Source organism: Nerophis lumbriciformis, linkage group LG24 (genome assembly GCF_033978685.3).
Source record: "Nerophis lumbriciformis linkage group LG24, RoL_Nlum_v2.1, whole genome shotgun sequence".
NCBI classification, from domain to species: domain Eukaryota; kingdom Metazoa; phylum Chordata; class Actinopteri; order Syngnathiformes; family Syngnathidae; genus Nerophis; species Nerophis lumbriciformis.
This window is the reverse complement of record NC_084571.2, coordinates 35,467,064-35,494,407: the sequence shown is the minus strand read 5'-3', so window position 1 is coordinate 35,494,407 and position 27,344 is coordinate 35,467,064. Positions and strand designations below refer to the sequence as shown.

At 40.7% G+C, this 27,344-nt stretch overlaps 1 protein-coding gene across 1 annotated transcript in view; it reads right to left on the bottom strand.

Moving 5' to 3' along the window:
• Window positions 1-993: 993 nt before the first annotated feature.
• colgalt1a (collagen beta(1-O)galactosyltransferase 1a) overlaps window positions 994-27,344 on the bottom strand; it is a 40,732-nt gene continuing 14,381 nt past the window's right edge. Inside the window, exons 4-12 of the mRNA XM_061982031.2 lie at window positions 26,533-26,667; window positions 26,264-26,468; window positions 23,093-23,212; window positions 22,946-23,022; window positions 10,748-10,854; window positions 10,542-10,674; window positions 5,144-5,271; window positions 4,854-5,060; window positions 994-1,557 (exon numbers count right to left, since the gene is read on the bottom strand). Coding sequence (XP_061838015.2) covers window positions 1,290-1,557; window positions 4,854-5,060; window positions 5,144-5,271; window positions 10,542-10,674; window positions 10,748-10,854; window positions 22,946-23,022; window positions 23,093-23,212; window positions 26,264-26,468; window positions 26,533-26,667 — 1,380 coding nt within the window. The 3' untranslated portion in view covers window positions 994-1,289. The remainder of the gene's footprint in view (window positions 1,558-4,853; window positions 5,061-5,143; window positions 5,272-10,541; window positions 10,675-10,747; window positions 10,855-22,945; window positions 23,023-23,092; window positions 23,213-26,263; window positions 26,469-26,532; window positions 26,668-27,344) is intronic.

Here is a 27,344-nt window from a genome sequence, read left to right as displayed (position 1 = left end):
ATAAGGCGCACTGTCAGCTTTTGAGAAAATTTGTGGTTTTTAGGTGCGCCTTATAGTGCGGAAAATACGGGTACACAATTTCTTTCATCATTAAAACAAATTTTATATTTGTCAATTAGGATTTTTTCAGATTAAAAATTGCACTTTGTTCTTGTATTAATTTTGTCTCTTAATAGTATAAGTAAAATGTCATTTAATGTAAAAATACAACTTGACTGGTGCAATACTACGGTATGTTTTTTTTTTTCATTTTAAACAACTTTATTCTTTTATTCACCTTTTGTCAAGTAAAAATTAGAATTGATTCTAATATTTTCTTATTTGAAAAATGAAACTATTTTTGTTATATTGCAAATGTTCTTACTTAAGTACTTGGGTTAGTTTTCCTGCTAAAAAAACAACAACTTTATTTTGGAAGAAGTACTTAATTTGTGTGACACATTTTATTTCATCATCAAAACACTAATTTATATTTGTCAATTAGGATTTTTTTAATTAATTTGTCCTTAATAGTACAACTCCAATTGTAATGTAATATTGTTTAATATCTGTTTTTAATGTAAAAAAAAATACTATGATCTTTTTCCTCTTAAAAACAATTAATTATTGCATATTGTGATTTTTTTTCACATGAATATTTATCTTGTAATATGTATTTTTTTACTTAAATTACAACTTTATTTTTGTAATATCAGAAGTTAGTTTTTTTTAATACTTAAAAATACAACAAATATTTAGTAATATTGTTTTTTTCTTCTAATAGTACAACTTTACTCCTGTAATATTTCTCTGAAAAAGTATTTTTCAATTTAGTATTATTTATTCTAGTTTATTCCATACTAGTTTTGTGGACAGCAAACATGTGGAGTGTCTCTGTGGGGCATCTAGTCTGTCCAATGACCACGGTGCATGTGTTGTGATGAGTACAGTCCTAAATTCACTCTTTTTGGCATCTCAGCAGCCATGTGCAATTTTTGAGGGAAATGAGGAAGGTTTGATTGTCAGAGAAGGCCATCATTTACTACATTGAAGTACATTTTGCAGCGTGACATGCATTCCTAGCCTGATTCACAGTGTAGCGTCACAACAGGATGTGCAAAAAGAAGTAGTTTCTGTATGACAGACACAAGTTGGGTACTGCAAATGCCATCCTGTGTGGCAAGTCTAGTGCCTTTTTGATGAAACACTAACATTTTTTTGTTTACATCCCTTAATCTGTGACGCCATAGCAATATTACGTTATTAAAAAAAAAACTAAAAATAACCAAATGGTACTTTTTGTTTTGGTCTCATAGCTCGTCCCGCGCCGTGCTGTCCAAAGGCGACTGGAGCACGTCGGAGTTCTGGGCCTCGGTGCTGAGCTCGGCCTGCTCCTGGGTTTTCCCCGAGCGCGCTCTGTCCCAGTCTGTGCGGATCTTGTCGTTGTCCCACACGGTGGACGTCTCCGTGTCGCTGATGTAGCCCGAGTCGCCCGTGTAGTGGGTGGGGTACACCAGGAGGGGTTCTGCTGAGAAAGCCTTGAGGTCTCGGCTTTCAAAGTGCTTCATGTAGTCTGACCTGTGGACGAGAGGTGGCTGTTTAAACAATATATTCTCATAAAAAGGTCAAAACTAGATTCAACTAACCACAGAGTCTCTTGTAGTCAGCTTGTCCACAAAATAAAATCATTCTAATTAGCATCAGGTGAAAATAGTAACAGGATTGGGACAAGATTAAATAAATATTTGAATCATTACTTAAATCTGGCATTCATTAATTAGAATTACATACATAAATGTGTGATCCTTTTAATAACTTTTACATTAGACAGCTTAATGACACATATATGTATTTATTCATATATAGATGTATACATGTATTTGTGTATTTAATTACAATTAATAACTAATGACACATTTAAGTAATTCAAAAAGTATATTTAATCATTTGATAATTATTTATTTATTTACTGAATTAATATCATTAATTAATCAATTAAAGTGGAGTTTAAAGGATGAAATAAATTCATGATGCGCTGACAAGCCAAATTAGACAAAATTAAAGAAATCTTTAAATAATTACTTAAATAAATAAATATTTTAATAATTACTTAAATCTGGCATTCATTAATTGGAATTTGAATTACATACATAAATGTGTGATCCTTTTAATAACGTTTACCTTAGACAGCTTAATGACACATACATGGTCCATATATAGATGCATACATGTATTTGTGTATTTAATTCCAATTATAATTAACTAATGACACATTTAAGTAATCCAAAAAGTAGATTTAATTATTTGATAATTAAATTCACTATTTAATTACTGAATTAATTGTATAATTTAATTTAATCATTTAATTAAAGTGGAGTTCAACAGATAAAATACATTCATGATGCGCTGACAAGCCAAATTAGACAAAATTAAAGAAATCTTTAAATAATTACTTAAATGTATCATTAATTAATTAAATAAAAACATTAAAACATGGAATAATAAAATCAATAACGAATTAAACTGAAATAATTAACTGGATCATGAAATAAATAATTTAATCATTAACTAATGCAATCCATTAATTAAACCATTAAATAATGACAATTATTGAAGTCATGAAATAAAAAAAATGAATGAAATCATGAAATCAACAATCAATAAATCATAAAATATTCTCATTAAAGGGCAAAACGAGATTCAACTAACCACAGAGTCTCTTGTAGTCAGCTTGTCCGCAAAATAAAATAATTGTAATTAGCATAAGGTGAAAAAACTTTGGCAGTAACAGGTATGGCTGTAGGCAACCTCCTGATGTGGTTTTTATTAACAAGATGGCAGTAGCTGCATTTGAGCGGTCAACATCTGTATCTATTGATGCCCAAATGGGACAAAATTAAATAAATAAATCCTTGAATAATTACTTAAATCTGGCATTCATTAATTTGAATTTGAATTACATACATAAATGTGTGATCCTTTTAATAACTTTTACATTATATAGCTTAATGACACATTTATGTATTTATTCATATATAGATGTATACATGTATTTGTGTATTTAATTCCAATTATAATTAAATAATGACACATTTAAGTAATCCAAAAAGTAGATTTAATTATTTGATAATTAAATTATATATATATATATATATATATATATATATATATATATATACATACATATACATACATATATATATATATATATATATATATATACATATATATATATATATATAGATATACTATTTAATTACTGAATTAATTATATAATTTAATTTAATCATTTAATTAAAGTGGAGTTTAACAGATAAAATAAATTCATGATGCGCTGACAGTTGCCAAATTAAAGAAATCTTTAAATAATTACTTTAATATATCATTAATTAATTAAATAAAAACATGTAATAATAAAATCAATAACGAATTAAACTGAAATAATTAATTGGATCATGAAATCAATAATTTAATCATTAACTAATGCAATCGATTAATTAAACCATTAAATAATGACATTAATTATTGAAGTCATGAAATAAAAAAATGAATGAAATCATGAAAAGATTCATTATATCATGAAATCAACAATCAATAAATCATAAAATAACAATTAAAAAGGAAATGATGAATCAATATATGATTTTGTTTTATCAATAATCAATTAAATGATAAAATAAGTGATCATGAAATAATTCAATCATGAAATAATTACATGTAAATTTACATTAAATAAATCAATGATACATAAAGCTTTTAAATCTCAACAAAAACATATTTGTTCAAACTGGCTTTTAACAATTTAACAATTACCACAAGTGTTTTAAATCTGTTCTTGTTTTTAACTTGTCTTGTAAAGCACCTCAGGTACATTGTGAAGTTGGAAGGTCATATTGAAAACAACCTTGATTGGTTTAGATGCTGCATCTGAAGGGGCTATCCTGAATAAGTCCTGAATATAATTATTTAAATATGTATTTAAGTTTATCCCATTTGGCCCTCCATATTTATAACATTGCGTTGTGTTGTGCAATATTCTTGATCATAAACGCAGCTTTTTCTTACACTCTTAATCATTATTTAAAGGGAAATAAATGTTATTATAAATACTGAATGTTCATGTCATTTTGGGATCGTTTAGGTCAGACCTGGGCAAATTAAGGCCCGGGGGCCACATGCGGCCCGTTGAGCTTTTCAATATGGCCCAAATAATTTTTTTAGATCTTTAAGATGGAAACTGTAGCTGCCATTATGATGTGCAGTGACAAGTCTTGAACTATACAAAGTATTTCAATGGTTGGAATCTGCGCTTTTGGGTGATATACAATGGTAATCTAATTAGTTACTATGGTAATCTAGTTACTACGGTCATCTAATTAGTTATTATGGTAATCTACATCACAACAAGTCAGACGAGGCACCAAGCAGTGTGGGCGGGAAGCGTTTCCACAGACGCGGAAGGAGATTTTAACAACAAAGTTCTAAAGCTTAGTGATATATCACATATATCAGACTGTAGGTGGGTTTATTTTGTACCCTTCGCATTCATATTTCACTGTTTGTTGCATTTTTGTTGCGTTTCACTTGATTGTCAAATATGTCGATCGAAAGGGGGTGTGACATTCATATTTTGTCAATATTCAGTGTTTTATCTTTCATAGAAAAAAATAAAATTCCATTACGTTTTTTAAGGCGGTCTGTCATAACGTTTTTAGCATTCAATCAGACATTATTGTGAGGTTTTGTATTAGTGTTCCTAAAAATAGATATACCGGCCCCCAGACACATTTTTGACTCTAAATGTGGCCCCCGAGTCAAAATAATTGCCCAGGCCTGGTTTAGGTCATCATTATTTAGGAGATAAAGTCACTTACACCGGGTGTTTGTTGTACATGATTGGCAGGAACTCGTCCACGGGCAGCACTCTCTTTAGCGGCTCCGCTCTTAAAAGCTTCTGTGCTCCTTGTAAGGAGATCATGTAGCCCAGAGTCCAGTAGGAATAATCCGCTTCGACTAAATTGTGAATATTTGGCACCGCTTTCTCGGAGTGATCCACCTGCATCCGTTTGCGACCGATGTAGCTGCAAGAAGGAGGAGAAAAAGGGGTTGAGAAGCAGGTCCGACTGGGACTTTGGCCAGGGAGGCGAGTCGTGACAAAGCTCACATCAGGTCCCAGTCCAGTCCTTCGTCCTCGATCTCGCTCATCAGGTTCATGAGGCGCCGCTTGAAGAAGACCTCGAAGCGCAGGTCGTCTTCGATCACCAGCGAGATGGGCAGGCCTCGCTCCACCACCTGACAGCCAACGTGACAATTATTACTAGAGATGTCCGATAAATGCTTTAAAATGTAATATCGGAAATTATCGGTATCAAGAAGTAAAATTTGTGACTTTTTTAAAAACGCCGCTTTGTACACGGACGTAGGGAGACGTACAGAGCGCCAATAAACCTTAAAGGCACTGCCTTTGCATGCCGGCCCAGTCACATAATATCTACGGCTTTTCACACACACAAGTGAATGCAACGCATAATTGGTCAACAGCCATACAGGTCACACTGATGGTGGCCGTATAAACAACTTTAACACTGTTACAAATATGCGCCACACTGTGAACCCACACCAAACAAGAATGACAAACACATTTCGGGAGAACGTCCGCACATAAACACAACAGAACAAATACCCAGAAACCCTTGCAGCACTAACTCTTCCGGGACGCTACAATATACACCCCCCGCTAAACCCTACCCTCCCCACCTCAACCTCCTCATGCTCTCTCAGGGAGAGCATGTCCCAAATTCCAAGCTGCTGTTTTGAGGCATGTTACAAAAAATTATGCACTTTGTGACTTCAATAATAAATATGGCAGTGCCATGTTGGCATTTTTTTTCCATAACTTGAGTTGATTTATTTTGGAAAACCTTGTTACATTGTTTAATGCATCCAGCTGGGCATCACAACAAAATTAGGCATAATAATGTGTTAATTCCACGACTGTATATATCGGTTGATATCGGAATCGGTAATTAAGAGTTGGACAATATCGGAAATCGGCAAAAAAGCCATTATCGCACATCTCTAATTATTACTGTATATTCCGGACCATAGGGCGCACTGGATTATAAGGCGCACTGCCGATGAATGGTCGATTTTTTTTTTTATTAGCTTTTTTCATATATAAGGCGCACCGGATTATAAGGCGCATTAAAGGAGTCATATTATAATTTTTTTTCTACATATAAAAGACTTCTTTGTGGTCTACATAACATGTAATGGTGGTTCTTTGGTCAAAATGTTGCATAGATGATGTTTTACAGATCATCTTCAAGTCACTTCAGGATGCGCCGTTTTGTGGGCGGTCTTATTTACGTGGCTCACCTTCGACAACGTCTTCTCCCCGTCATCTTTGTTGTAGCGGTGTAGCGTGCAAGGACGGGAGTGGAAAAAGTGTCAAAAGATGGCGCTAACTGTTTTAATGACATTCAGACTTTACTTCAATCAATAACGGAGCAGCATCTCATCATTCGGAAACAACCACAAGGCCAGAAATGTGTCCAGTGAAAAACCGTCCGACCGGAACTCTCTAATAACTAAAGTTCCTTGGGTGAATAATGTAAAGTCACTACACCGGTATGTTTTAGCGCTTTCATGGTGTTTACTGACAGATATAAGAACTTTACACTACTTTATATTAGAAATGGCAACAGCGGAGGATGAATGTCACATAACAAGAAGATAGAGAAAAAGAAGAAGCTTATCGACGACGGCGTCGGCTCCGACTACAAAGGCGGACGCGTGCAACTTTTCAGAACTTATGCAGATCCCAAATACAGATCAGCAGGTACCAGAAGGTAAGAACAGTTGCTTTTGCATAATATTGCAAAACAAAACGGCAGATAATATGTCTTACCTTATACACATACCATAATAATACTCCTATGTTGAAGCACAGTACAATCCATCAAGCGGTGCGGCTTCATAGCTTACCAAAGTCCTACTAAAACATTTTGACTGATTTTTGAGCGCCGTGTGTAATGTTCTATATTTTCAATGAACATATAAAATGATGGTGGTGTTTACTTCAGTCATATTGTCATTATACCTCTTGCCACGCATCTCTTATGTTTGACTGCCATCTACTGGTCACACTTATCATTACACCATGTACCAAATAAAATTGCTTCGAGGTCGGTGAGCAAAACCAGAATTATTCCGTACATAAGGCGCACCGTCGAGTTTTGAGGGAAGAATAATAATTTTAAGTGCGCCTTGTAGTCCGGAAAATACGGTATTTGGATTCTAGCTAGATCATTCTTTTAAACCAGGGGGTGTCAAACTGGTTTTCAATGAGGGCAAAATTGCAGTAATGGCTGCCTTCAGAGGGCCGCTTTTTAAAAATTAATTGAAATTATCGATGCGGGCAATAACCTGTGATTAATCAAAAGTCTAATTTATCTTATTTAAAAAAAATACCATTTAACAGCATTGATATACATAAATGTGTACCAGTAATCACCTCATATTATTACATTATTGCCTATGCACTTGATTATTAGATTTTTTTCATGTACAAACTAATGCTATCTTTACTAACATATTTTTGTAATACACTATATAATAATGTAATATTTGGCATGATTAGATAATAACTTTTAAAAGAATAGCATTTTTTTCCTTAATCTAAATAATTATTTGCACTTTGTCATATCTGTGTGATCATGTTTTTGTTTTGGTCATGTTCGGTTTTGTTTTTGGACTTTTTGTGCACTTTTGTTTTGTCACCATAGCAACCATTAGTTTTCACCTGTCACGTCACGCACCTGCTTCACGTTTTGAGTCACGCACCTGCTTTCACTAATCATGTCTATAGTATTTAAGTTCATTGTTTTCAGTTTGTCGTTCTGACGACATCCCACAATTATGCTCTACACACTCTTCATCCTCTTAGATCCTGCTTCATGTCCCATGCCAAAGTAAGTTTTTGTTCCATGTTTATAGTCTTTTTGGTTTCATAGTTTGTTCTCCGCCATTGGGCGCGCCTTTTGTTTACTTCCTTTTTTTTTGTAGTTATAGTGTTTAAATAAAAATGTACTTACATTCCCGTAAAATACTTCATTTTGTTTATTAACACACACTTTTCCCAAGCTTCCGCGGGCCTCTTACAATGATGTGTCTCCTCAGTTCCCAAACATTTACTGAGTGTTGTTAAAAGGAAAGGCCATGTAACACAGTGGTCAAAATGCCCCTGTGACAACTTTTTTGCAATGTGTTGCTGCCATTAAAGGGGAACATTATCACAATTTCAGAAGGGTTAAAACCATTAAAAATCAGTTCCCAGTGGCTTATTTAATTTTTCGAAGTTTTTTTCAAAATTTTACCCATCACGCAATATCCCTAAAAAAAGCTTCAAAGTGCCTGATTTTAACCATCGTTATATACACCCATCCATTTTCCTGTGACGTCACATAGTGAAGCCAACACAAACAAACATGGCGGAAAGAACAGCAAGCTATAGCGACATTAGCTCGGATTCAGACTCGGATTTCAGCGGCTTAAGCGATTCAACAGATTACGCATGTATTGAAACGGATGGTTGTAGTGTGGAGGCAGGTAGCGAAAACGAAATTGAAGAAGAAACTGAAGCTATTGAGCCATATCGGTTTGAACCGTATGCAAGCGAAACCGACGAAAACGACACGACAGCCAGCGACACGGGAGAAAGCGAGGACGAATTTGGCGATCAACCTTCTAACCAACGATTGGTATGTGTTTGTTTGGCATTAAAGGAAACTAACAACTATGAACTAGGTTTACAGCATATGAAATACATTTGGCAACAACATGCACTTTGAGAGACAGCCCAATTTTCATCAACTAATATATTCTGTAGACATACCCTCATCCGCTCTCTTTTCCTGAAAGCTGATCTGTCCAGTTTTGGAGTTGATGTCAGCAGGCCAGGGAAGCTAGGGTCGATATTCTTCTCTTGATCATTTTCGGTGGCATAAGGGACGGTGTGAGCCAAGACATCCAGGGGGTTTAGCTCGCTCGTCTGCGGGAACAAACTGCCGCCATTGCTTGCCGTGCTACCGAGGACCTTTGTCCCTGAATTGCTCACACACTCCGGCAGATTCAATGGGGGTCTGGCGGCAGATTTCTTTGACTTTATGGTTGGAAATGCATCTGCTTTGAGTGTCGCAGGATATCCACACATTCTTGCCATCTCTGTCGTAGCATAGCTTTCGTCGGTAAAGTGTGCAGAACAAACGACTGACCATTTTCGTCGGCTTTCCCCACAGCCTCGTATTTTGAACAAATTTTGTCCAATTTCTTGCCACTTTCGCATCTTTGGGCCACTGGTGCAACTTGAATCCGTCCCTGTTCGTGTTGTTACACCCTCCGACAACACACCGACGAGGCATGATGTCTCCAAGGTACGGAAAACAGTCGAAAAAACGGAAAATAACAGAGCTGATTTGACTCGGTGTTTGAGAAAATGGCGGATTGCTTCCCGATGTGAATATTAGAAAGGCGTTTAATTCGCCAAAATTCACCCATTTAGAGTTCGGAAATCGGTTAAAAAAATATATGGTCTTTTTTCTGCAACATCAAGGTATATATATTGACGCTTACATAGGTCTGGTGATAATGTTCCCCTTTAAAAGCCATATTACATACAGATAGTGTGTCATGAGATATAAATTGAATTAAGAGGACTTAAAGGAAACTAAATGAGCTCAAATATACCTACAAATGAGGCCTAAATAGCATGTTAGCATCGATTAGCTTGCAGTGATGCAGTGACCAAATATGCCCGATTAGCACTCCACACAAGTCAATAACGTCAACAACACTCACCTTTGTGCATTCACGCACAACATTAAAAATTTGCTGGACAAAATGAGACAGAAAAAGAAGTGGCATAAAACACGTCCTAGAAAGTCGGAGAAAGTTGTACATGTAAACAAACTATGGTGAGTTCAAGGACCGTCAAAATTAGTAGGACAAAACGGCGCTCGCCAAATACTCGAATCAGTGAAGCATGTTTAATATAAACAGTGAGATTTCTAACAATTAGGGAGGTTTGTGTCATGTTTGTCCTCCTACAGAAACCATATTAAAACAAAAAACATATTTTTTTCCCCTCATCTTTTTCCATTTTTCATACATTTTTTAAAAAGCTCCAGAGAAAATGGCAAATTGCTTCCCGATGTGACGTCATCGCTCCGAGAGCGAATAATAGAAAGGCGTTTAATTCGCTAAAATTCACCCATTTAGAGTTCGGAAATCGGTTAAAAAAATATATGGTCTTTTTTCTGCAACATCAAGGTATATATTGACGCTTACATAGGTCTGGTGATAATGTTCCCCTTTAAATTCTAAGTTAATGATTATTTGCAGGAAAAAAAAACATTAAATATCTTGTCTTTGCAGTCTATTCAATTGAATATAAGTTGAAAATGATTTGTAAATCATTGTATTCTCTTTCTATTTACCATTTACACAACGTGCCAACTTCACTGCTTTTGGGTTTTATTATCCTGGCATAATTAATTTGTTACCTCTTTCCAGATGTTGAAGTGGGAAAGGAAGCATCCCAGCTCTCCTTTGGTCAGCGGGCGGCCGTGATAAGGGTCGCTGTAGCCAGGCAGCATGGTGATGCCCATGGTGTGGACGTCGCTCATGTTCAAAGCCCTGACAGGAGAGTAGGAGGACTAACAGTGAAATGACACCTGGGAAAATGATGCTGGGAATCAGTGCGACTTACTTTCCATCGACAGCCTCCATGATCTTGCAAGCAATCTCGTGCTCGTGAAGAGCTCTCAGCATCCGGTCTCTGCGGTCGGTGCGCCGCTTCAGGTTGATCATGAACACCTGGCCACGCAATGCAGACGCTTAATGCAGTGTTGCTCATCAAAAAATGCCCGACCATAGTTCAGTTTAAAAAGTGATACAAGGGAGGTCCTGCTTGGCACTCAGCATCAAGGGTTGGAATTGGGGGTTAAATCACCAAAAAATGATTCCCGGGCGCTGCCACCGCTGCTGCTCACTGCTCCCCTCACCTCCCAGGGGGGTGATCAAGGGTGATGGGTCAAATGCAGATAATTTCGCCACACCTAGTGTGTGTGTGACAATCATTGGGACTTTAACTTTAACTTGGTTTCTAACAATCACAAGTTGGCATTATTGTGTGAATGCTGAAAAGCATGCTAACGTTTTTAGCTAATTTTGCATGCACACACCTCAGAGCCATAGAACTTGGTGGTACTTGGCAAATGCTAACTGTTAGAATGCTAACATTAACATACTAGCATGCTAATATTAGCATGTCAACTTTTTTTTATAGCTAATTTTGCATGCACACATTTGAGTCATAAAACTTGGTGGTACTTGACAAATGCTAACTGTTAGCATGCTAACGTTAACGTGCTAACTGTTAGCATGCTAATATTAACACGTTAACCTCTTAAGGCCCAAGCTGTTTACATGCTTTTTTTATTTCTCTTTGCTATTTGGGCTTATTGGACCCTAATTAGAATAAAAACTAAAAAACATCTTTTGATATGATGTACTTAGTCCATAAGTAGGGACGGCGTGGCGCAGTGGAAGAGTGGCCGTGCGCGACCCGAGGGTCCCTGGTTCAATCCCCACCTAGTACCAACCTCGTCATGTCCGTTGTGTCCTGAGCAAGACACTTCACCCTTGCTCCTGATGGGTGCTGGTTAGCGCCTTGCATGGCAGCTCCCTCCATCAGTGTGTGAATGTGTGTGTGAATGGGTAAATGTGGAAGTAGTGTCAAAGCGCTTTGAGTACCTTGAAGGTAGAAAAGCGCTATACAAGTACAACCCATTTATTTATTTATCATTTAATTACACAAACGTGTACTTCGTGTTTAGTGACATGCTAATTCCTATTTTTACACTTTTTTTTCCAAATTTCATTGTATGCTATAGTCTTCTGACACCACCAGATGGCAGTATAAGTGTCCACATAAGCGGCCGTAAGACCCCAATTCAGTAGTGTACACACTTCAAAGCCATAAAACTTGGTGGTACTTGACAAATGCTAACAGCATGCTAACATTAACATATTAGCATGCTAATATTAACATGTTAATGTTTTTAGCTAATTTTGGTGGTACTTGACAAATGCTAACAGCATGCTAACATTAACATATTAGCATGCTAATATTAACATGTTAATGTTTTTAGCTAATTTTGCATGCACACACAGAGCCATACAATTTGGTGATACTTGACAAATGCTGACAGTTAGCGTCCTAACTGTTAACATGCTAATATTAACATGTTAATGTTTTTAGCTAATTTTGCATGCACACACCTCAGTGCCATAAAACTTGGTGGCACTTGACAAATGCTGACAGTTAGCATGTTAACGCTAACGTGCTAGCGTGATAGCGTGCTAATATTAACATGTTAATGTTTTTAGCTAATTGTGCATGCACACACCTCTGTGCCATAAAACTTGATGGTACTTGACAAATGCTGACAGTTTGCATGTTAACTGTCAGCATGCCAACTGTTAGCATGCTAATATTAACATGTTAATGTTTTAGCTAATTTTGCATGCACACACCTCAGAGCCATAAAACTTGGTGATAACTGACAAATTCAAACTGTTAGCATGCTAACGTTAACGTGCTAGCGTGCTAACCGTTTGCATGCTAATATTAACATGTTAATGTTTTTAGCTAATTTTGCATGCACACACCTCAGAGCCATAAAACTTGGTGTAACCTGTATGTTACTTCAATAAAGCACTGTACAAGTACTAAATAAACAGTAAATGATATGTCTAGGCTAGATCAGAAGAAACTAAATTCAGCTCTAGGAATGGAGAGTAATAAAGACTGAACACAGGTTTTGAGTTTAAGTGGTACCAAATTATATTAAAGAATAATAGGAAAAATAACAAACAACATTAAACATGTAAATTCAAATGGCCATTCACATATACATAAATTCACACAACGTTCAGTTATTTACAATATCAGCATACGTGATTTAGTCCTTGTTTTTTTACCAACGGTGGTATGAGCGCAACACAAATTCATAGTACATTAAACAGCCCCGCAAAGTCCACGTTGTGGTGGCAGTGTCCAGAAGGGTTTTAGTGAAGGGACGGGGAAAAAGTGAAGGTTCAGGAGGACTGCAATGAACTCGTTGCGTTTTGGCAAAAAGAAGGGAAAACAGAGGGCGGCTGCTGAGAAGCCTCCTACCAGCCCGGGGTTCGGTTGGGTGGATTCAGTTCAGTAGTTCGGTTCCAGGCATAAGGCTTCAGACTCTAGTTCAGGGCTCTAAGCTCGCCATCCAACCTGGCCAATTCCGCAGATAAATCACTCTCAAACACTGCCGCGGACGACCCACGGCTCCGGTAGTCGGCTCCTGCAGCAACCTCACACAGTGTGTTCCTCTCGCTCTCACCGGTAGCAGCTGACTTCCGGGTTTTATGCTGTCTGACAGCCGCATGAAGTCACGTGACCGCGTGACGTAATGACGCACGCAAGTCACGTGACCGCGTGACGTAATGACGCACGCAAGAACAGTTTAGACGACGAAAAATAAATAGAAAGGATATTTAAATGGGGTTTTGTCACCCGGGTTACATCCTCCCCCCTTTAGATCATGCAACTCCTGATGCATGCTAAACGTCGCGAACATCCGATTTCAAAAGGTTGTTTGCTGCATAGGTAGTGAACGCTTCGTCATAGGCATTGACTAAACCATGAAATAACGTCTGAACAACGGAAATGAGAGGATTACCTAACACCGCATATTGAAGGCGATTAGGAGGTTGACGCTGACGACTAGGATGACTGATCACAGTCGTGGTTTCAACAACACGATCAGGCAAGTTCGCAGCTTCAGGTGGTAATTCTGCTGGACTGAGCAACGGCTCGGTTTGGCAGGCTGATGCCTCTGCTTGGTCAAGGAGCTCTGGTTCATCCACAGGTGGGTCTTCAAATAGACCGGTTGGTGGTGTTCTGACAGGCTCAGGTGGGTTTTCACCAGGCTTGAGTTCCTCTTCTTCCACAGGTAAAGAAGCTTCAGATTTGGCAGAGGACTCCCCATCAGAAGGTGAGCTTTCAGTTTCTAAGACAGGATCGACAAGAATGACTGAAGGCACAGGTGAGGAATACACAGCCCTGGGCAGCGGCTGAGTGCGGTGTTCAGCTCCAGGTTCGACAGCGTGCGAACTCTGGAACTGAAAAGTGGTTGACGGAATCAGAACTTGAGGTCGATTCCATTCCTCTTCCTCCAGGTCTTCAAATTGATCGACGGTTACTGGTTTCCGGCTCCGGGTTACAGGGCGATGTGGTGGTGTAACTGGCAATGGATCTGGACCACCACTGGCTGGCAGAAAGGAGCATGGGAGGAGTAGATCTCTGTGGAGCGTACGACTCGGTCTATCTGTCCCGTTCTCAGGCCGAACTGTGTACACCGGCAGGTCCCCGGCACGCTTCACAACGACGTAAACATCGTGCTCCCATTTGTCTTCAATCTTGTGCTTGCCACGCAGCCTGACATTTCGCACAAGAACTCTATCTCCTTCCTCCAGACTCGACGGAGTGACTCGCTGATCGAAACGAGTTTTATTCCTTCCGCCAGATTTAGCAGCATTCCTCGAAGCAATTTCAAAACTCTCTTCAAGTCTGGACCGCAGGTTCTCAACATATTGGGAATGAGAGGTGGCCTGTCTTCCCCGCACAGGTAAGCCAAAGGCCAGATCTACCGGGAGTCGCGGTGAACGGCCAAACATCAGTTCGTATGGCGTAAAACCGGTGACATCGTTTCTCGTACAGTTGTAAGCATGCACTAACGGTTTTACGTGTTCCTTCCATTTGGCTTTCCTCTTGTTCTCAAGGGTCCCAAGCATGCTGAGTAGGGTCCGGTTGAACCTCGAGACTGGGTTTCCCCGAGGATTGTAAGGGGTTGTCCTGGTCTTTACAATCCCAGCGAGTTGGCACAGTTCTTTAATCAATTTAGACTCGAAGTCGGGTCCTTGATCCGTGTGGAGACGTTCAGGTATTCCATAGCACACAATGAAGTTTTCCCATAGACACTTTGCCACTGTCTTCGCCTTTTGGTTTGCGGTGGGTATGGCTATTGAAAACTTTGTAAAGTGGTCGGTGAAAACCAGAATGTCTTTAATATTGCTTTGATCGGGTTCGAGTGACAAGTAGTCCATGCAGAGCAACTCCAAGGGCCGACTCGTCTTGATGTTAACGAGTGGTGCAGATCTTTCAGGAAGTGCCTTGCGTCTCACACAACGATTGCAGGTCTTGATCTTATTCTCCACGTCAGCTGCCATACGAGGCCAGAAAAAACGGGTGCGTACGAGGTCCAAAGTCCGCTCAATGCCCAGGTGACCCATGTCATCATGTAAACTGGTCAGGACTACAGACTTCAACTCCTCCGGTAACACCAGCTGGAAAGAGACTTGTTCTCCGTCATGCCTCCTCCGGTACAAGATGTCCTCTTGTATCTCGAGACGATTCAGCTCCCTTAGCAACAGCACAAGGTCCGGGAGTTCGCTCCTTGCCGTTGGGGGAACATTTTCCCCAGTGTCAATCTGGTGAATGACCTCTCTGATAACTGGGTCAGCTAGTTGCTTTACCTTGAGGTCCAGATGTGACAGGGCGGGAACAACTGGTAGGCCATGATGGTCTTCACTGGCGTAGCAGTCAGGGACTGCGTTGGCTGACAAACTCAGAGACTCGACCAGGGTAATCTGACTTCCTGCGGAACTGCTGGGCTGACTGGTGACAAGACAGCGGTGGCAGATGGCAGATACGATGTCTGGGTCGAGTTCTTCCACTTCATTCTGTTCAACATGTTCTTCCGTGAATTTGTTAATGAGGTCCCAGTCCTTCTGCACTGACAGGTCAGCAGGTTGGTTGTGAGGGCGGCGTGATAGAGCGTCGGCGTCGAGGTTCTGCTTTCCGGCTCGATACTGCAGCTTGAAAGTGTAGGTGGACAGAGCAGCAAGCCATCTATGACTGGCGGCATCCAACTTTGCCGATGTTAACAGGTAAGTGAGCGGGTTGTTGTCAGTCACTACCACAAAGTGGGCCCCGTATAGGTAGTCATGAAACTTCTCACACACACTCCACTTCAGCGCAAGGAATTCTAACTTGTGTGCAGGATACCTCGATTCGCTTGCTGACAGGCCCCGGCTGGCGTAAGCGATTACTCTCAGCTGGCCTTCTTGGTCTTGGTAAAGAGCCGCTCCAAGCCCTGTGGTGCTGGCGTCAGTATGCAAGATGTATGGACGTTTTGGGTCGGCGAAGCCAAGGACTGGGGAACTGGTCAACTTCTCAATGAGTGTTTCGAAAGCTTGCTGGCAGGTAGGTGTCCATCGCTCTCCGAAGGGCTGTTTCGTGTCATGAAACTTTGCTGGATTTGATCTCTTCTGGGACTTGGAGGTAGGTGTATAGCCCCGCGTCAAATCATTGAGAGGTTTGGCAATGACGGAGTACCCCTTTATGAACCTCCGGTAATATCCAGCAAATCCTAGGAACGACTTGAGCTCCTTCAAAGTTCTTGGAATTGGCCAGGTTTTTAAAGCAAGGGTTTTGTCCGGATCGGTCTCGACTCCCTTCTCCGAAACTATATGTCCCAAGTACTTGACAGACTTCTGGAAAAATGTACATTTCTCGGGAGAGAGCTTCAGACCATATTCTTTTAGACGATGCAATACCCGCAGCAGCCTCCGCTCATGTTCTTCCAGTGAATCCGAAAATACAATGAGATCGTCGAGAAAAACCAGAACTTCCTTTAAATGGAGATCCCCCATGCTTTTCTCCATTAACCGCTGAAATGTGGATGGAGCGTTTGTTACCCCTTGGGGCATTCGGTTGAACTCCCAAAATCCGATGGGCGTTACAAAAGCTGTCTTAGCTTTGTCTTCTTCATTCATTTCGATCTGGTAGTATCCAGATTTCAAATCCAGAACGCTGAACCATTTTGAACCGGTCAAAGCGGAAAGAGACTCCTCCAGATTTGGCAAGGGGTAGGCGTCTTTAACCGTTTGAAGGTTCAGCTTCCTGTAATCGATGCACAAGCGTATGTCCCTGTTCTTCTTACGGACCACGACGATTGGTGACGAAAATGGCAACTCTGATTCACGAATGACACCAGCCTCCAGCAGGTCTCTGAGATGTTGTCGGACGGCCTCGATGTCATGAGGGTGAATGGGTCTGGCTCTGTGTTTGAACGGAGTTTCGTCATCCAGCTTTATGTGATGTTTCACTTTGTTCGTGCGTCCAAAGTCCAGTTCACTGAGTGCGAAGACGTCCGGGATCTGATGGAGTTTCTCCGTGATTCTTGTCTTCCACTCCGGTGGAATAGGTGACTCTCCAAAGTTCAGCTTTAGATTGATGCGAGGACTTTCAGATAGTGAACAGCTTGTTGACACGCTGTGCGACAAGATCTGCGGTGACACGGCAAGTTCTGCGATGGTGGAGAGAGGTGGGATGGTCACATCCTGGTCCGACTCGTTACTCAGGATGACCGGAATCTTCTTGTGGGATTGGCTTGGGAGCATAATCAAAGAATTTTTTACACACAGCCCACCTGGCAGTGGTGAGGCGGGATGCTCCACAAGTGCCCACTGACCGAGAGACAACATGCTGGTGGGGATGGAGCCATCGACGACGGTAGTGCGCCCAGCAGTGATGAGGACAGGCGACTTACTGGCTAACCTCACAACGCCGTCGCAGCCTTGTTGTTGTTGCTGGTGGCGTATTTGCAGCAGTTGCAGCACTGCTCTGTAGCCATTTGCCGTCGGCTGGAAGTTGGAGAAGTCACTCCCCAAATGCTGGTTGTATAACGGCTCCAGTGTATTCATGCCGATTAATACCTGGGACTGATGAGCTTTGTCGTCAGGAACAACCAGCGCTAGGGTTGAGACGTCAAAATCAGCTCCCAGGAACTCTCTTGGAAAGGTGACCACCATCTCCACATATCCGAGATACGGAACGACCTGTCCTGCAGCTCCTTCAACTTGCAGTAAGTCACGCAGGGGTTTCACCGGCTGGTCCGCAAAATGCTGGTTGTAGAACGAGACTGGGATCGTAGTTACTTGCGATCCGGTGTCCAACAAACAGTTGAATTCTTCGCCAGCGATTTTGATGTTTGCTGTACAGCGGGATCCGACCAAGCCTTTAGGTAACCGGGATGGAACAGCAATAGTGCTTTGGGTCATTTCTTGACATTTGACATATTTCTTCTTCGGGTTGGGACATTGTGGGTCCACAACAGTTCCGGTTTGCCCCACAACTGGAACTGACTCTAGTTTAAAGATGGTCTGGACGAGAAGTTCGATCTTTGCCAGCTTTGTTGCTTTTCTGCGAACTGTTTCTTCTTGGCAGCAACCAATGCAGAGTTCGGGGGGTTATCACAGTATGTCCTTATATGACCATCTTCACCACACCGATAGCAGTAGCCATGCTTGGGAACAGGAGACGGGTTCTTTGGTTGCTTGCCCGCCCCCTGGCCCTTACCCGACATACCACCAGGCGTGGGCTTGAAAGCAGCAGACTGACAGGATCTTGACTGAGCAGCTGTGAGTGATGCGAGCTGCTTCTGCACGTCAGCCAGCTGTTTAGCAAGTTGCTGCGTGACATTGGTGAGAGCAGCAATCTCTCCCCTCTCTGCACTGTCTGTGTAGGCGTACTGCGCATGGTTTGCAGCCCTGGAGCGTGAAGAGCCGAGATGTTGCTGCATGCGGATGGACTTGGCTGCTTCACGATCCTCTTCAGTTCGCAGCAAGAGCAGAAATTCAGCAAACGTTGGGGGGTTCTTTTTCCTTAGTTTCAGTTGGAGTTCTGTTATTAGGGAGTTGTTCCAACAGCCACGGCAAAACTGAGTCAGAAGATGTCTTTCAAAGTCTTTATTCAGTACACCGCCTCGTTTCACAGCCTGGTTCAGCGCCACCTGTAGACGTTGCAAATATTTAGACGGTTTCTCTCCAGCATCCTGGAACGTGTCCATAAACTTGGCGTATAGCTCATCACCATCCTGGACCGTGCCGTATGCTGAGTCAAGTGTCTGTAAATACACGGCTGGAGGAGCGTCCGGTTTCAGGTGCTTCACCATATCCGCAGCAGGTGGTAACAAGCTATCGAAGATCTTGCGTGAGCGCTGTAGGTCGGACACGGCAGGATCCTTCAGTAGCAGCTCTACCCCAGAACGCCATGTGTCATAATCGGACTCTGTTGGAGATCTGGGCGATCTTCCTGAGAAGGCTCTGAGACGCTGCGCTGACAGGTTCATAGCGCTATCGTCGTTCTTCACGATATGTTCGACTACATAACGTTGAACTTCAGGTGGGTTGAGATTACCGTGCAACATGACTGGCGGAGGGGGTCTTGTGCTGGTTTGGGCTGTAGGATCTGGCTGGACTCGTGGCAGCAGTTCCACGTGCTGGTTCGAAGCGGCAAGATCAGCCGAATGCTTTTTACTGTCTTCGGAAAGATCCTCGTCCTCAGTGGCGGTGGTGTGGAGCTTGTTGACCTTCTGACCAAGCAGAGACATCACCCCACTTAGAATGATTGAAAAATCTTGGCCGGTCAGTTTCGCAACTCTTTCTAGCTCAGAGAGGTAATCATTGGTCTTTCGCTTCCCTACCTCGTCCGCGTAGACTGTAGCCAGTTCTGAAATTTTATAAGCCACTTTTTCCGTATCACACACATACGTATACGGCAGAAGTGGACGTAACGCAACCAATGCGGCGCCTGAGCTGTACTCTACGACAATCGAACAGTGAAAATCAGATTCGGGTTCATCTATAATTTCTTTTTTTGAAATAGACCCATACTGCTGTAAAAATTCAACTACTTCGTCGTCGGTTTTAGTTTCTGTCGCGTCTTCGATCAAAACTGCATTTGGAATCTTAATGCCATGTTTCTCGAATATTTCCATTTCTCCAAAACAATAATATAAGTACCACAAAAAAAAAAATTGTTCAGTTATTTCCCTCCACTCCTGGCTAGCTCGCCACGTTATGTAACCTGTATGTTACTTCAATAAAGCACTGTACAAGTACTAAATAAACAGTAAATGATATGTCTAGGCTAGATCAGAAGAAACTAAATTCAGCTCTAGGAATGGAGAGTAATAAAGACTGAACACAGGTTTTGAGTTTAAGTGGTACCAAATTATATTAAAGAATAATAGGAAAAATAACAAACAACATTAAACATGTAAATTCAAATGGCCATTCACATATACATAAATTCACACAACGTTCAGTTATTTACAATATCAGCATACGTGATTTAGTCCTTGTTTTTTTACCAACGGTGGTATGAGCGCAACACAAATTCATAGTACATTAAACAGCCCCGCAAAGTCCACGTTGTGGTGGCAGTGTCCAGAAGGGTTTTAGTGAAGGGACGGGGAAAAAGTGAAGGTTCAGGAGGACTGCAATGAACTCGTTGCGTTTTGGCAAAAAGAAGGGAAAACAGAGGGCGGCTGCTGAGAAGCCTCCTACCAGCCCGGGGTTCGGTTGGGTGGATTCAGTTCAGTAGTTCGGTTCCAGGCATAAGGCTTCAGACTCTAGTTCAGGGCTCTAAGCTCGCCATCCAACCTGGCCAATTCCGCAGATAAATCACTCTCAAACACTGCCGCGGACGACCCACGGCTCCGGTAGTCGGCTCCTGCAGCAACCTCACACAGTGTGTTCCTCTCGCTCTCACCGGTAGCAGCTGACTTCCGGGTTTTATGCTGTCTGACAGCCGCATGAAGTCACGTGACCGCGTGACGTAATGACGCACGCAAGTCACGTGACCGCATGACGTAATGACGCACGCAAGAACAGTTTAGACGACGAAAAATAAATAGAAAGGATATTTAAATGGGGTTTTGTCACCCGGGTTACATTGGTGATAACTGACAAATTCAAACTGTTAGCATGCTAACGTTAACGTGCTAGCGTGCTAACTGTTTGCATGCTAATATTAACATGTTAATGTTTTTCGCTAATTTTGCATGCACACACCTCAGTGCCATAAAACTTGGTGGTACTTGACAAATGCTGACAGTTAGCATGCTAATGTTAACGTACTAACTGTTGGCATGCTAATATTAACATGTTAATGTTTTTAGCTAATTTTGCATGCACACACCTCAGTGCCATAAAACTTGATGGTACTTGACAAATGCTGACAGTTAGCATGCTAACGTTAACGTGCTAACTTATAGCATGCTAATATTAACATGTTAATGTTTTTAGCTAATTGTGCATGCACACACCTCTGTGCCATAAAACTTGATGGTACTTGACAAATGCTGACAGTTAGCATGCTAACGTTAACGTGCTAACTTATAGCATGCTAATATTAACATGTTAATGTTTTTAGCTAATTTTGCATGCACACACCTCAGTGCCATAAAACTTGATGGTACTTGACAAATACTGACAGTTAGCATGCTAACTGTTAGCATGCTAATATTAACATGTTAATGTTTTTAGCTAATTTTGCATGCACACACCTCAGTGCCATAAAACTTGGTGGCACTTGACAAATGCTGACAGTTAGCATGTTAACGCTAACGTGCTAACTGTTAGCATGCTAATATTAACATGTTAATGTTTTTAGCTAATTTTGCATGCACACACCTCAGTGCCATAAAACTTGGTGGCACTTGACAAATGCTAACAGTTAGCATGCTAACATTAACATAATAGACTATGAGGTTTCTCATAGTCATTCACATCGACGTCCCACTGGGGTGAGTTTTTCCTTGCCCTTATGTGGGCTTTGTACCGAGGATGTCGTTGTGGCTTGTGCAGCCCTTTGAGACACTTGTGATATAGGGCTATATAAATAAACATTGAAACATTGAATAGCAAGCTAATATTAGCATGTTAACTTTTTTATTTTATTTTTTTTTTTTTAACTAATTTTGCATGCGCACACCTGAGCTATAAAACTTGGTGGTACTTGACAAATGCTAACTGTTAACAGGCTAACGTTAACGTGTTAGCGTGCTAACTTATAGCATGCTAATATTAACATGTTAATGTTTTTAGTTAATTGTGCATGCACACACCTCTGTGCCATAAAACTTGATGGTACTTGACAAATGCTGACAGTTAGCATGCTAACTGTTAGCATGCTAACTATTAACATGCTAATATTAACATGTTAATGTTTTTAGCTAATTTTGCATGCACACACACCTCAGAGCCATAAAACTTGGTGGTAACTGACAAATGCAAACTGTTAGCATGCTAACGTTAATGTGGTTAGCGTGCTAACTTATAGCATGCTAATATTAACATGTTAATGTTTTTAGCTAATTTTGCATGCACACACCTCAGTGCTATAAAACTTGGTGGTACTTGACAAATGCTGACGTTAACGTGCTAACTGTTGGCATGCTAATATTAACATGTTAATGTTTTTGGCTAATTTTGCATGCACACACCTCAGTGCCATAAAACTTGGTGGTACTTGACAAATGCTAACAGTTAAATAAAAAGTTAAAGTACCAATGATTGTCACACACACTAGGTGTGGCGAAATTATTCTCCTCATTTGACCCATCACCCTTGATCACCCCCTGGGAGGTGAGGGGAGCAGTGGGCAGCAGCAGTGGCCGCGCCCGGGAATCATTTTTGGTGATTAAACCCCCAATTCCAACCTTTGATGCTGAGTGCCAAGCAGGGAGGCATGCTAACTTTAACGTGCTAGCATGCTAATTGTTAGCATGCTAATTGTTAACATGCTAATATTAGCATAATAACTTTTTTAGCAAATTTTGCATGCTTCCACCTCAAGTCATACAACGTGTTCCTTGGTAATATGTTTTCTTCAAAAATGACATGCATGTATGCCATGGACAATTATGCAAATCAGATGATGTCATCGAGCCACAAATAGATTGCAGTCAATTGTAATACAACTACACGTTTGCGAGGTGGCATCTTCGCTCACCTCATCGAAACCCAATTTGTCCGGATGTCTGGCGGGAGCAGGGATGAACTCGGACGGCAAGACTGGAGGATGGCGCACTGAAAGAAGAAAAATAAATAGTATGTTAAGAAATGAGAATATGACAGCCAACAAAAGTGACGCACTCACCGTTAACCTCCAGCATGGTGTGCAAAAAGCTCTCGGCCTCGTCCTGCAAAGTATTGTGGGAGCGCAGCGGCACGCTGAGAAAACCGTACGTCTCCTTGTTGCATACGAACATCTGCACGTCTGTTGACAGCAGAGGATGACAAACCTTTTGTTAAGTTCTCCCTCGCAAAAGGAGGCGCGTACATTCTTGAAGTTGAAAATGTTTGTGGTTTGGAAAACAAATGGCAGTCCTTAATAACGGTGGTAAAAAAAGATAGAAATGTATAGGAGGCGCTATAACCTCTAACCATGAGACCATTTTAGCTTTGGGGTTATAAAAAGTGTGGTACTGTACATCGGCAATGTTCCCTCTAATTATTCAAACTCAAAAACTCCCTGAGCATTGAGTGGAGCACATGTGAGCGACAACAGATGCACACACCTGTCTCACACCTGACATCACAACAATTGAAATGTCTTATAATTATAATATTGTATGATATTCATTTCTAATATAGGTGATTTAGCCCACTTACAATAAAAACATTTTGGTTTTCATGAGCTATGTACCAGTATCGTATGTCTGGGTGGGGGTGCTACTTTGGAAATAATTTGTACCCTTCAAAGATCACATTTCATTCCCCTTAAAACAGTCTCATGTTGCACAATGAGATGTAAGCATGGGATAAAGTGTACATTGTTGTAAATGTTCTGTTAAAACTTTGTTCCATTTTATTATTTTGGTTTTAAATTGTGTGTGTGTGTGTGTGTGTGTGTGTGTGTATATATATATATATATATATATATATATATATATATATATATATATATATATATATATATATATACATACACACACACAGACAGTACAGGCCAAAAGTATGGACACACCTCATTTCAATGCGTTTTCTTTATTTTCATGACTATTTACATTGTAGATTGTCACTGAAGGCATTAAAACTATGACACCTGTGAAGTGAAACCCATTTCAGGTGACTACCTCTTGAAGCTCATGGAGAGAACACCAAGAGTTTGCGAAAAAGTAATCAGAGCAAAGGGTGGCTAGTTTGAAGAAACTAGAATATAAAACATGTTTTCAGTTATTTCACCTTTTTTTTGTTAAGTACATAACTCCACATGTGTTCATTCATAGTTTTGATGCCTTCAGTGACAATCTACAATGTAAATAGTCATGGAAATAAAGAAAACTCATTGAATGAGGAGAAAGTGTGTCCAAATTTTTTGGCCTGTACTATATGTGTGGTGTGTGTGTATATATATATATATATATATATATATATATATAAATTAATTAGAGATGTCCGATAATGGCTTTTTGCCGATATTCCGATATTGTCCAACTCTTAATTACCGATTCCGATATCAACCTATACCGATATATACATATATATATATATACATTATTATGCCTAATTTTGTTGTGATGCCCCGCTGGATGCATTAAACAATGTAACAAAGTTTTCCAAAATAAATCTTACTCAAGGTATGGAAAAAAATGCCAACATGGCACTGCCATATTTATTATTGAAGTCACAAAGTGCATTAATTTTTTTAACATGCCTCAAAACAGCAGCTTGGAAATTTGGACATGCTCTCTCTGAGAGAGCATCAGGAGGTTGAGGTGGGCGGGGTTGGGTAGGGCGGTGTTGAGGTGGGGGGTAGGGGGTAGCGGGGGGTGTATATTGTAGCGTCCCGGAAGAGTTAGTGCTGCAAGGGGTTCTGGGTATTTGTTCTGTTGTGTTTATGTTGTATTACGGTGCGGATGTTCTCCCGAAATGCGTTTGTCATTCTTGTTTGGTGTGGGTTCACAGTGTGGCGCATATTTGTAACAGTGTTAAAGTTGTTTATTGTTTATACGGCCACCCTCAGTGTGACCTGTATGGCTGTTGACCAAGTATGCTTTGCATTCACTTGTGTGTGTGAAAAGCTGTAGATATTATGTGATTGGGCCGGCACGCAAAGGCAGTGCCTTTAAGGTTTATTGGCGCTCTGTACTTCTCCCTACGTCTATGTACACAGCGGCGTTTTAAAAAGTCATAAATTTAACTTTTTGAAAACGATGCCGATAATTTCCGATATTACATTATAACGCATTTATCGGCCGATAATATCGGCAGTCCGATATTATTGGACATTCCTAATGTGTGTATGTATGTATGTATGTATGTATATATATATATATATATATATATATATATATATATATATATGTACTATGGTACATTTTTTATCTACTTTATACCTGCATTATCCTTTCCATCCTTTATAACTGATCTACTCAGTGGCCTAGTGGTTAGAGTGTCTGCCCTGAGATCGGTAGGTTGTGAGTTCAAACCCCGGCCGAGTCATACCAAAGACTATAAACATGGGACCCATTACCTCCCTGCTTGGCACTCAGCATCAAGGGTTGGAATTGGGGGTTAAATCACCAAAAATGATTCCCGGGCACGGCCACTGCTGCTGCTCACTGCTCCCCTCACCTCCCAGGGAGTGATCAAGGGTGATGGGTCAAATGGAGAGAATAATTTTGCCACACCTCTTGTTTGTGTGTGACAATCATTGGTACTGTGTGGAACAATTTCCCTTGTGGATCAATAAAATTTGTTTACGTCTAAGTCGATAAAAACTTAATCTGATGTTCCAATTTAAAATCATTGTCCAACTTAAAACCAAGATTAGTGACCGTGGGTTTTAAACAAGGCATCAGGGGGTCCAGGTCACTGGGGGCAGCATTCTGTTTGACTTTTGAGTCAAATCAAATAATTTCCGTCTTGTTCTCACTTAAGTTTAGAAAGTTTACCGCCAACCATGCTTTTAAGTCCTCAAGACAATTTAAAAGTGATTTTAAACAAGTTTTTTTTTTTAAAGCAACATAGATTTGCATCTCATCCGCATAAAGATATAATGTATCATAATTTTTTTAAATTGTGTTGAATGGGCAGGATGTATACTGACAACAGGATTGGTCCTAGGATTGAACCCTGGGGGACACCACAGGAAGCATAGGCCGAAGCCCAATCATTAATGTGGATTTTAAAAGTTCTGTTCTGCTCTGCTCTAATGTGGAATATTGTAGTGTCACTATCACAATTGAATGTACAAGTAAAACAATGATATGTAATCAGTCTTATGTTTACACAATAAAGTCCAAATACGTTTTAAAGCTTTTACCTGCCCTTCGAGCCGAGTAGGCGAACACAATGATGTCGTCGAAAGCCCAAGTGTATTCTGGGTGAGGCGGGTGAAAGGCCAGCTGCCTGGATGCCTCTTTCCTGAGGTCTATGAGGAAGGTGGAGTGCACCATGGGAACTGCAAAACAACCTTTACGCACGCGCTTCCTCACCGGCATGTAGGCCGGGGTGCGTTTGTAGTAGCCCTGGGGAGGCCCAAGTGGCGTTAGTCAAGTCACGGTCGTCACTGACAACCACGTGGTCCCGTACCTGGCTGGTCATCCCACACCAGAAGTTGGAATAAGCCGCACGCGAGTCCAGCATGGGAGCGATGACCGTCTTATTCTCACTGATGAGGCTCCACAGGACATTGGGGTTGGTGAGCAGGTTATCGCAGTCCATCACCTGCACAAGGACGTCATTAAATTTATAAAGAAGATGTCAGGTTCAAACACTGACGACATCTATTAAACAAGACAAGAAGCAAGGAATTAAACAGAGACAGAATTCAATTTGGCTCAATTGAGGAGAAACGTCTGGGCTGTACTCTTGCACAGTCTCACCACGCTCTGACGAAAGATTGTACGCCTCCTCTTTTATTTGGACTTTCCCTGATTACATGGCAACAGCTGTTTCTAAGGGAGGGGGGTCGTAAACAGCCATCGCCTTTGGTTACAGAACAGTTCAAAGAAAAGGTCGTAAACAGTTCAAAGAAGAGGTCCCGAGAGGGGAGTCAAGTCCTGCTTCCTCTTCGCTTTGTAGATCTCGGGTCAAGACAATATATTTCTGTTGATTACAATACATCAAAGAAACAGAACACCTTCATGTTGCTTCCCATCCTACACAGTGGAGTTTTACAAGCCTTCTTCTTGGTAGGATCAAAAACAGCTTTTGTCCTCTCGCCGGGAACTCATTGAAACACAAAAGTTTTGTGATAACTTAGATACAATTATTTTAACAGTAAACATGCCAAAAAATGAAACAAATAAAAATTCAATACAAATTTAACCGCATTTACATGGTTAAAGAGTGTACTCACGTGAAAGATTCCTACACAATTACATTTCAATATTCCTCGCTAC